The sequence below is a fragment of the Podarcis pityusensis genome, assembly GCF_964106645.2.
Source record: "Podarcis pityusensis genome assembly, chromosome: 8".
Classification (NCBI taxonomy): domain Eukaryota; kingdom Metazoa; phylum Chordata; class Lepidosauria; order Squamata; family Lacertidae; genus Podarcis; species Podarcis pityusensis.
In genome coordinates, this window is record NC_138033.1 from 82,636,717 (window position 1) to 82,648,967 (window position 12,251).

The 12,251-nt window shown below is 47.7% G+C and overlaps 1 protein-coding gene across 1 annotated transcript in view; it reads right to left on the reverse strand.

Moving 5' to 3' along the window:
* The window catches only part of CUX2 (cut like homeobox 2), a 256,982-nt gene that overhangs the window by 96,766 nt on the left and 147,965 nt on the right, over window positions 1–12,251 (reverse strand). Inside the window, exon 3 of the mRNA XM_081017283.1 lies at window positions 11,999–12,046. Coding sequence (XP_080873409.1) covers window positions 11,999–12,046 — 48 coding nt within the window. The remainder of the gene's footprint in view (window positions 1–11,998; window positions 12,047–12,251) is intronic.

The window sequence follows — 12,251 nt, forward strand, 5'->3', positions numbered from 1 at the left end:
GGCCCTGGCTCTGGTTGAGGCTAATCTGACTTCCTTAGGGCCCGGGACCTCTAGGGTGTTGCAATTTATGGACCTTAAGGTCCTCTGTGGGGCATAGCGGGAGAGGCGGTCCCGTAGGTATGATGGTCCTAGGCTGTGAAGGGCTTTAAAGGTCAAAACCAGCACCTTAAATCTGACCCTGTACTCCACCGGGAGCCAGTGCAGCTGGAAAAGCACTGGGTGAATATGCTTCCATGGCAGAGACCCCGTGAGGAGCCTCGCTGCAGCATTCTGCACCCGCTGGAGTTTCTGGGACAGCTTCAAGGGCAGCCCCATGTAGAGCGAATTACAGTAGTCAAGCCTGGAGGTGACCGCCGCGTGGATCACTGTGGCCAGGTTGGGGCGGGAAAGGTAAGGGACCAACTGCTTGATGCGGCGAAGGTGGAAAAATTTCGCCTTGGCTGTTGCTGTAACCTGCGCCTCCATGGAAAGTGGGGGGCATTCAAGGAGCTGCCCACTGACAACCCTATGGAGGCGCCCAGTGGGCTTTGTTCATTTTTCTATGGCACACTCAAATGTTAAAGGTAAAGGTAAAGGGACACCTGACCATTAGGTCCAGTCGTGACCGACTCTGGGGTTGCGGTGCTCATTTCGCTTTACTGGCCAAGGGAGCCGGCCAGGTCATGTGGCCAGCATGACTAAGCCGCTTCTGGCGAACCAGAGCAGCACACAGAAACGCCGTTTACCTTCCCGCCAGAGTGGTACCTATTTATCTACTTGCACTTTGAGGTGCTTTCGAACTGCTAGGTGGGCAGAAGCTGGGACCGAGCAATGGGAGCTCACCCTGTCACGGGGATTCGAACCGCTGACCTTCTGATTGGCAAGTCCTAGGCTCTGTGGTTTAACCCACAGTGCCACCTGCGTCCCTTCTCAAATGTTACTTTCAAATAAATAAATTCCACTGCTTTCTTTGGTTCTCTCCTATTTTTCTCAGTCTGGATCTGGTGATTTGGGGAGTGATAAAACATAACTACAGCACCTCCAGCTCCAGCAGCACCCCTCCTATTCGTATGGACAGGCAAAGCACTATTGAGGCTTTTGGGGGCTCCTGTGCTTTTAATTAAAAGGGTCCTGTTTGCCAGTTCTACCCGTTTTGTTGCTTCCCAACGAATACAGGTTGAGGATAAGTGATATATAACCTCTTAATTGCCCCTTGAATAGCCTCTCCTGTCTGAATGTCAGTTTCTGTTCCTGCGATGGGGAGAGCCCTGTGAAATAACCTGGATTCTTGAACTCGTAACCTTTGGAAGCCCCATCAGTGACAACTGGGACACTGTAGTCATCTCTTTGCTTTCCTTCCACCACTATTTTGGATGCTCAGTAATGTAGACTATGTTACCTTTATTTTAATGTACTAAAACTTTTAATTTAGATGTTTTCACGCATCCAGCCGGAGGAGGAGGAGGAGGAGAAGGTGGGGGGGGGAATAAAGTTTCAAATAATGACTGTAATAAATGAAGGTAATTAATTGTAGTTTGTTCCTTAACTGTCTAGTCAGCTTAATTTTACCTTTTCATCTAATAATGAGAAAATAATTTTTGTGCTCTGAGGGTTAATGATATGTAACTGCAAGAGCTGCTAATTGCATGTTGCAAACTATTCATCAGAATCCCCATCTGTGCTACTTGATTATGTTTGCTAAATTATTGCTTTGAATTATCTTTCATAAAGCAACTTTTGTAATTAGCGGGGTTCTGGCTCTGCTCTTTTCACTGTCTGCAAGGAGACTCAAAAACTTTGGCCATTTCAAGCTGTCGCCACTCCACCACTGTCGCGGGCAGGCCTTTTGTCTTCCCAGTAATGGAAAATTAAAGGCAGGTTTTTATTTATTGAATCAGGTTGGGGGGGGGGGAGAGAGAAGCTAGTTCCCTCTCCTCCGAAAGGAGGGTGCCTCTTATTCCTCCCCACAAGAACCGCTGGTTCATAGCTGTCAACTTTTCCCTTTTCTTGCGTGGAATCCTATTCGGAATAAGGGAATTTCCCTTTTCAAAAAAGGGAAACGTTGACAGCTATGCGCTGGGTGTGCCCAGAGTCTGGAGGCTCATCACATCCCAGATGCTGGGACCTTACCAGTTAGACCACTGAGCTAAGGATGGCACCCTTCTCCAGTCTGCTTCCATGGAAAAGAAGGGCCATGGGGCACTGGAAGAACACAAGAAGAGCCCTACAACTGGATCACGCCAGTGGCCCCTCTAGCCTAGCATCTTGTTCTCACAGCTGCCAGACAGATGCCCCAAAGGGAAAACAGCAAGCAAGATCTGGGCACAAGAGCCCTGTGGTTTCTAGGAACTGGTGTTCAGAAGCATTGCTGTGAAGATAAAGGTAAAGGTAAAGGGACCCCTGACCATTAGGTCCAGTCGTGGCCGACTCTGGTGTTGTGGCACTCATCTCGCTTTATTGGCCGAGGGAGCTGGCGTACAGCTTCTGGCTCATGTGGCCAGCATGACTAAGCCGCTTCTGGCGAACCAGAGCAGTGCACGGAAACACCATTTACCTTCCCGCTGGAGTGGTACCTATTTATCTGCTTGCATTTTGACGTGCTTTCGAACTGCTAGGTTGGCAGGAGCAGGGACCGAGCAATGGGAGCTCACCCCGTCGCGGGGATTCGAACCGCCGACCTTCTGATCAGCAAGTCCTAGGCTCTGTGGTTTAACCCACGACACCACTGTGAAGATAGAACACAGCTATTCTGGCTAGTAGCCATCAATAGCCCTCTCCTCCACAAACTTGTCTAGTCCTCTTTTAAAGCCACCCACTGCCTCCTGTGGGAATGACTTCCATAGTTTATGTGCTGCATGAAGAAGGCCATCATTTTATTTGCCCTGAATCTTTCAACATTCAGCTTCACTGGAAGTCCATGAGTTCTAGTATTACGACAGAGGGTCTTCCCTTCATCCATTTACTCTCCATGCCACGCCAGGTCCTCCTCCAAGGGTCTTCCCTCACTGCGAGAAGTGAGGCTACAGGGAACCAGGCAGAGGGCCTTCTCGGTAGTGGCACCCTCCCTGTGGGACACCTTCGGATGTCAAGGAAATGAACAACTATCTGACTTTTAGAAGACATCTGAAGGCAGCCCTGTTTAAGGAGGTTTTTAATGTTTGATGTTTTAACTCAGGCTTCGCATGCAGAAGGTCTAACTCTCAGGTGGCAGGGCAGCAAAGGAGCCTGGCCTCAGGCACCAGTCAGAGCAGAGCAGACCATACTGGCCTAAATGGGTGCATTGTTCTGACTCGATTTAGAAGAAGAGAAGAAGAAGAGTTTGGATTTGATATCCCGCTTCATCACTACCCTGGACGCGGGTGGCGCTGTGGGTTAAACCACAGAGCCTAGGACTTGCTGATCGGAAGGTCGGTGGTTCGAATCCCCGTGACGGGGTGAGCTCCCGTTGCTTGGTCCCTGCTCCTGCCAACCTAGCAGTTTGAAAGCACGTCAAAGTGCAAGTAGATAAATAGGTACCGCTCCAACGGGAAGGTAAACGGGGCGTTTCCGTGTGCTGCTCTGGTTTGCCAGAAGTGGCTTAGTCATGCTGGCCACATGACCCGGAAGCTGTACGCCGGCTCCCTCAGCCAATAAAGCGAGATGAGCGCCGCAACCCCAGAGTTGGCCACGACTGGACCTAATGGTCAGGGGTCCCATTACCTTTAAGGAGTCTCAAAGCGGCTAACAATCTTCTTTTCCCTTCCTCTCCCACAACAAACACTCTGTGAGGTGAGTGGGGCTGAGAGACTTCAGAGAAGTGTGACTACCCCAAGGTCACCCAGCAGCTGCACGTGGAGGAGTGGGGAAGTGAACCCGGTTCACCAGATTACGAGTCCACCGCTCTGAACCACTACACCACACAGGCTCTCAGCGTCATATCCTCCACAAAATGAAAGCACATGTTAGAAGCTGCCTCATATCAACTCACACCAACAGTCCATCTCACTCATTATTGTCTACACTAACTTCGCAGTGGCTCTCCAAGGTTTCAGGCAAGCGTTTTCCCTGGAATCACAGAACTGTAGTTGGAAGAGATCCCGAGGGTCATCTAGTCCAACCCCCTGCAATGCAGGAATCATACATGACCGATGGCCATCCAACATCTGCTTAAAAACCTCCAAGGAAGGAGAGTCCACCACCTCTCATGGGAGTCTGTTTCACTGTCGAACAGCTCTGACCATCAAAAAGTTATTTCTGATGTTTAAGTTTGATTCTCCTTTCTTGTAACTTGAACCCATTGGCTCAAGTTCTACCCTCCAGAGCAGGAAAAAAAAAGCTTTCTTCATCTTCCAATTACAGCCCTTAAGATATTTGAAGATGGTTATCCTATCTCCTCTTTTCCAGGCTCAACGTACCCAGCTCCTCCAACTGTTCCTCATAAAGGGTCTGGTTTCCAGACCCTTGAATGTCTTAGTTGCCCTCCTCTGCTCAAGTACTGTCAATTTCCTTCTTAAATTTTGTGGTGTCCACAACTGGACACAGGACTCCAGCTGGGCTCTCACCAAGTCAGAATAGAGCAGTACTATTATTTCCCTTGACCTGGACACTAGACGTCTGTTGATGCAATCTAGAACAGCATTGGATTTTTTGCTGCTGTATCACCCTGTTGGCTCATGTTAAGTTTGTGGTCCCAGGAACTGAAGCTGGAACCTTCTGTGTGCAAAGCATTTCCTATACCACTGAGATACAACCATTACCCTAGAATAGATCAAGGGTGAGGAATCTCTGGTCCTCCAGATGTTGTTGAACTCAAACTCCAACCATCCCTGGCCACTAGCCATGCTTGCTAAGGCTGCTGAGAGTTGCAATTCTGAAGCATGTTGTTGTTGTTGTTGTTGTTGTTGTTGTTTAGTCATTTAGTCGTGTCTGACTCTTCGTGACCCCTTGGACCAGAGCACGCCAGGCACTCCTGTCTTCTACTGCCTTCCGCAGTTTGGTCAAACTCATGCTGGTAGCTTCGAGAACACTGTCCAACCATCTCGTCCTCTGTCGTCCCCTTCTCCTTGGGCCCTCCATCTTTCCCAACATCAGGGTCTTTTCCAGGGAGTCTTCTCTTCTCTTGAGGTGGCCAAAGTATTGGAGCGTCAGCTTCAGGATGTGTCCTTCCAGTGAACACTCAGGGCTGATTTCCTTCAGAATGGATAGGTTTGATCTTCTTGCAGTCCATGGGACTCTCAAGAGTCTCCTCCAGCACCAGAATTCAAAAGCATCAATTTTTCGGCGATCAGCCTTCTTTATGGTCCAGCTCTCACTTCCATACATCACTACTGGGAAAACCATACGGACCTTTGTCGGCAAGGTGATCTCTCTGCTTTTTAAGATGCTGTCTAGGTTTGTCATTGCTTTTCTCCCAAGAGCAATTCTGAAACATATGGAGGGCCAAAGGTTTCCCATTCTTGCTCTACCTGGCACTTCACAAAATTCAAGAAGACAGGTCCCTGTTCCAATAGTCTTACAGAACCAGCAGTTGACCTCAGGAACTTGGGAGGCCAGTGAACACCCTGTGTCTATCTGGGTTTAGAGACAGCAGCCAACAGCCCTGGTCTAGGCCATATCAGTCCCAAGGCCCTGACCACTGTGGATGGACTGGGATCGCAGGCTCCCTCCTGTCCAGCTCTGTGGGCTCTTGAAGTTCAGAGAAGCAGAGTCCAGTCACAAGACCAAGTCAAATGCACAAGACCATAGGCAGGGCTAAGAGAAGCTGTTTCAGAAGGCAGCTGGTATGGCTGGAAGTCTCAGGTAGGAAGACCAAAGTGTGATAGGCCCCACCTCCCTGGAGGAACAAATGGGGATGGCCACCAACTTAGGCGGCTATAAAAGAGGACTGGACAAGTTCATGAAGGATAAAGTTTTCAGCAGCTGCTGGCCAGGACAGTTGTGTTCTGCCACCGCAGTCTGGACTAGGCTAGGCAGCCTAGATGGCATGGCACATACCCTCTAACATTTCTCCAGTGAAAATAGGGATGTCTATTACAGTGGTAATATCATATCTACTACTGTGGGCAAGAAAATCGTAAAAGAAATGGAGTGGCCCTCATAGTCAACAAAAGAGTGACGAAAGCTGTACTGGGATGCAATCTCAAAAATGATAGAATGATCTCGATACGAATCCAAGGCAGACCTTTTAACATCACAGTAATCCAAGTTTATGCACCAACTACTGGTGCTGAAGAAACTGAAATTGACCAGTTCTATGAAGACTTACAAGACCTTATAGAAGTGACACCAAAGAAGGATGTTCTCATTACAGGGGATTGGAATGCTAAAGTAGGGAATCAAGAGATAAAAGGAACAACTGGCAAGTTTGGCCTTGGAGATCAAAACGAAGCAGGGCAAAGGCTAATAGAGTTCTGTCAAGAGAACAAGCTGGTCATCACAAACACTCTTTTCCAACAACACAAGAGACGACTCTACACATGGACATCACCAGATGGGCAGCATCGAAATCAGATTGATTATATTCTCTGCAGCCAAAGATGGAGAAGCTCTATACAGTCAGCAAAAACAAGACCTGGAGCTGACTGTGGCTCAGATCATCAGCTTCTTATAGCAAAATTCAAGCTGAAACTGAAGAAAGTAGGAAAAACCACCGGGCCGGTAAGATACAATCTAAACCAAATCCCTTACGAATACACTGTGGAAGTGAGGAACAGGTTTAAGGATTTAGATTTGGTGGACAGAACTATGGGTGGAGGCTTGCAACATTATACAGGAGGCAGCAACTAAAACCATCCCAATGAAAAAGAAATGCAAGAAAGCAAAGTGGTTGTCCAACGAGGCCTTACAAATAGCGGGGGAGAGAAGGCAAGCAAAATGCGAGGGAGATAATGAAAGATACAGGAAATTGAATGCAGATTTCCAAAAAAATAGCAAGGAGAGACAAGAAGGCCTTCTTAAACGAGCAATGCAAAGAAATAGAGGAAAACAACAGAATGGGAAGAACCAGAGATCTGTTCAAGAAAATCGGAAATATGAAAGGAACATTTCGTACAAAGATTACCATAATAAAGGACAAAAGTGGTAAGGACCTAACAGAAGCAGAAGACATCAAGAAGAGGTGGCAAGAATACACAGAGGAATTATACCAGAAAGATATGGATGTCTCGTACACCCCAGGTAGTGTGGTTGCTGACCTTGAGCCAGACATCCTGGAGAGTGAAGTCAAATGGGCCTTAGAAAGCACTGCAAATAACAAGGCCAGTGGAAGTGATGGTATTCCAGCTGAACTATTTAAAATTTTAAAAGATGATGCTGTTAAGGTGCTACACTCAATATGCCAGCAAGTTTGGAAAACTCAGCAATGGCCAGACGATTGGAGAAGATCAGTCTACATCCCAATCCCAAAGAAGGGCAGTGCCAAAGAATGCTCCAACTACCGCACAATTGCACTCATTTCACACGCTAGCAAGGTTATGCTTAAAATTCTACAAGGAAGGCTCAAGCAGTATGTGGACTGAGAACTCCCAGAAGTGCAAGCTGGATTTCAAAGAGGCAGAGGAACCAGAGACCAAATTGCAAACATGCGCTGGATTATGGAGAAAGCTAGAGAGTTCCAGAAAGACATCTACTTCTGCTTCATTGACTATGCAAAAGCCTTTGACTGTGTCGACCACAGCAAACTATGGCAAGTTCTTAAAGAAATTGGAGTGCCTGATCACCTCATCTGTCTCCTGAGAAATCTCTATGTGGGACAAGAAGCTACAGTTAGAACTGGATATGGAACAACTGATTGGTTCAAAATTGGGAAAGGAGTACGACAAGGCTGTATATTGTCTCCCTGCTTATTTAACTTATATGCAGAATTCATCATGCGAAAGGCTGGGCTGGATGAATCTGAAGCCGGAAATAAGATTGCCGGAAGAAATATCAACAACCTCAGATATGCAGATGACACAACCTTGATGGCAGAAAGTGAGGAGGAATTAAAGAACCTTTTATTGAGGGTGAAAGAGGAGAGCGCAAAATATGGTCTGAAGCTCAACATCAAAAAAACGAAGATCATGGCCACTGGTCCCATCACCTCCTGGCAAATAGAAGGGGAAGAAAGGGAGGCAGTGAGAGATTTTACTTTCTTGGGCTCCATGATCACTGCAGATGGTGACAGCAGTCATGAAATTAAAAGATGCCTGCTTCTTGGGAGAAAAGCAATGACAAACCTAGACAGCATCTTAAAAAGTAGAGACATCACCTTGCCAACAAAGGTCCGTATAGTAAAAGCTATGGTTTCCCCAGTAGTGATGTATGGAAGTGAGAGCTGGACCATAAAGAAGGCTGATCGCCGAAGAATTGATGCTTTGGAATTATGGTGCTGGAGGAGACTCTTGAGAGTCCCATGGACTGCAAGAAGATCAAACCTATCCATTCTTAAGGAAATCAGCCCTGAGTGCTCACTGGAAGGACAGATCGTGAAGCTGAGGCTCCAATACTTTGACCACCTCATGAGAAGAGAAGACTCCCTGGAAAAGACCCTGATGTTGGGAAAGATTGAGGGCACAAGGAGAAGGGGACGACAGAGGATGAGATGGTTGGATGGTGTTCTTGAAGCTACCAGCATGAGTTTGACCAAACTGCGGGAGGCAGTGGAGGACAGAAGTGCCTGGCATGCTCTGGTCCATGGGGTCACGAAGAGTCGGACACGACTACACAAAATTACAGTGGTTACTCTAGTTACGAACTTAATTCGTTCCAGAGGTCCGTTCTTAACCTGAAACTGTTCTTAACTAGAGGCGTGCTTTCGCTAATGGGGCCTCTTGCTGCCGCTGCGCTGCCGGCACACGATTTCCATTCTCATCCTGAGGCAAAGTTCTCAACTTGAGGTAACTCTTCCAGGTTAGCGGGGTTTATAACCTGAAGCGTTTGTAACCTGAGGCGTTTGTAACTCGAGGTACCACTGTATTATTATTATTATTATTATTATTATTATTATTACACCCCACCCATCTGACTGGGTTGCCCCAGCCACTGTGGGTGGCTTCCAACATATCTAAAAACATAACAAAACATTAAATATTTTTTTAAAATCCCTATACAGGGCTGCCTTCACATGTCTTCTAAAGGTTGTACAGTGGTACCTCGGGTTACAGACGCTTCAGGTTACAGACGCTTCAGGTTACAGACTCCGCTAACCCAGAAATAGTACCTCGGGTTAAGAACTTTCGTTTCAGGATGAGAACAGAAATAGCGTGGCAGCGGTGGGAGGCCCCATTAGCTAAAGTGGTACCTCAGGTTAAGAACAGTTTCAGGTTAAGAACGGACCTCCAGAACGAATTAAGTTCTTAACCTGAGGTACCACTGTATAGTTACTTATTTCCTTGGCTTGGGGGTCAGACAACTCCATATCCTCCAACATTTCTCTGCTGAAAACAGGGATGTCCTAAGGAAAAGCGGGACATTCCGGGATCCAGTCAGAAACCAGGACGGCTTCTGCAAATCCGGGACTGTCCCTGGAAAATAGGGTTCTTATATTGCATTCCTACAAACTAAAGGTAAAGGTAAAGGGACCCCTGACCATTAGGTCCAGTCATGGCCGACTCTGGGGTTGAGGCGCTCATCTCGCTTTATTGGCCGAGGGAGCCGGTGTACAGCTTCCGGGTCATGTGGCCAGCATGACTAAGCCACTTCTGGCAAACCAGAGCAGCACACGGAAACGCCGTTTACCTTCCTGCCAGAGTGGTACCTATTTATCTACTTGCACTTTGATGTGCTTTCGAACTGCTAGGAGCAGGGACCGAGCAACGGGAGCTCACCCCGTTGCGGGGATTCGAACCGCTGACCTTCTGATCGACAAGTCCCAGGCTCTGTGGTTTAACCCACAGCGCCACCCACATCCCTTCAAACTAGCTGGCTGGTTAAAGAGCTCTGAGGCAGCTGCCTCACCGTGCCTCACAGATACCCCAGCCCTGCTCCCTTCTCTGTGCCAGCACCCCACCCCCTCCGTCCCACCCCCCCTCTCTCCCAGAGGATCTAATGACATCTGCTGGGGAAACAGGCAGTATTTAAAACAACCAGAAATACATTCCTATTGTTATCATTCTCTTTTATGTGTTTACGCCGAGCGTTTCAGAATGAATCAATACCGGATTGCCCTATAAATAAATAAGCATATCAGTAAAAACTGGGTAATAAAGTGAAGTGATGAAAAATATGGAAATCAGCCCACATTTGTGTAAATCCAGTTATTGTTTACTTTAATATTTTTCCTTGTGCCGTTATGTCGTTCCAAAGAGACAGATTTAAAAGTAAGGCGAAGCTCGCAAGATGACAGTCTCTAATGTGCTGTTGCTGAGCGCGGCGTCTCTCTGGGGGTTTCGAGCTAAGCGGGGTAGAAGCCGCGCAGACGGAGGAACTGTTTCTCTGCTCCTCTCCACTCCCCACCCCGGCAAGAGAATAATGAAGATTTTAGGAACGCTCCAAAGTGTGATATTTCTCCAGCACTTGCCTTCACCACCTCGGAAGCATTTAAATCTCTCAGAGCCATGGCTCCACCGAAAGCTGGAATAGATCTTATTCCCCACAGCAAAAAAGCCTTGATGGATGGAGTTAAGGAAGGAAGCCATCAAAAACAACAGACCTGCCCAGGGGCCCTCTCAGCAGTTCCACTTCCCTCGCAAGTTTTGGGGGGTGGCCTGGGTGAGGGCCTTCTCTGTGGCAGCCCCTCACTATACAGTTTTTTGTGAATGCTGAAGACACAACTCTTGGCCCTGGCCTTCGACACCTCTGATGTGTGTTTCAGGACCCACCCTGCTCATGTGAATGTAGTATGTTTTAACTGTTTTTATTTCTGAATTTTAACTGGTCATAACCTGCCCTGAGACCTGCGGGAGAAGGACAGGCAATAATAATAAAGATTATCAAGGGGTGGTGGAAAAAAAACACCCAGTCAGTGAATCCATCATCAAATCCATCTCTTGTGCAGGGAATTTAATGGAGGAAGTAAATTCACATGATCGTGTGGTACAGTGGTACCTCGGGTTAAGAACTTAATTCGTTCCGGAGGTCCGTTTTTAACCTGAAACTGTTCTTAACCTGAAGCACCACTTTAGCTAATGGGGCCTCCCGCTGCCGCCGCCATGCGATTTCTGTTCTCATCCTGAAGCAAAGTTCTTAACCCAAGGTACTATTTCTGGGTTAGCAGAGTCTGTAACCTGAAGCGTCTGTAACCAGAGGTACCACTGTATTGGCTTCTACCGCAGCAGCAAAGAGGTCATCTCATCTGAGTGTGAGAGCTCTCTCTGTGAGGGAACCGCCAGAAGGCCCTCGGAGATGGACCTCTGGATGATGGAAGTGGAGACACTCCTTCAGGTATATAGAGCCAAGGTCATTTAGGGCTTTAAATGACTCTCAGGCTGTGCACCTGGTCTTTTATGGGCACAGTTACCCCATTCAGAACCAGGGAATCCCCCCCACCTGCCCGCCCCCTGTCCCCTAGAAACAGTACTTCTATCTTGTCAAGATTCAACCTCAATCCATTGACCACCATCCATCCTCTAATGGCCTCCAGACACCCACAGGACATTCACCACCTTCATTGGTTCCGATTTAAATGAGAGGTAGAGCTGATTGATTGATTGATTGATTGATTGATTGAGTGATTGATTGTATTAACACCCCACCTTTTGGTGTACATAGTTGTCTCCCCATCCCCATCTAATCTCCACAACAACCTTGTGAGGTAGGTTTGGCTGAGAGGCAGTGACTGGCCTAAGGTGACACCCAGTGAACTTGCTGGCCAAATGGGGATTCGAACCCCGCCCTCTCCGAGGTCAAAGTCTGACACTCTAACCACTACACCCAACAACATCTGGAAGGGCACCATGTTGGCTACCACTTGAGTTGACACCAAAAACCTGGCGCCATCTTTGGACTTTGAACCTGCTGCTGATACTGCTGTGTGTGGTTCGTTTTGCTCTTAGGCCCTGTGTCCTTAGACTTTGCGGCTCACATTGGCTAAGAAGTACCTTGAGCACAGACGGCTTCTTACCTCTGCCTGGAAGCTCTTCAAGACGGGAGCCACCATGTCGCGGACCTCCTGGAAGAGAGAAAATGGCGGAAGCCCGCAATTAGACCCGAGTCTGGCAATGGGGCTCTCTGTTAATCCAGCTCTCAGAATCGGGACTGGTTCCTCATATGAAGCTGGGCTGTCACCTAATTAAAGAAGCCTTGGTTTTGATTAATTGAGCAGGTTTCAAATCGACTAATTAGCTGATTACATTTGCATACTGAGGATAAGAACA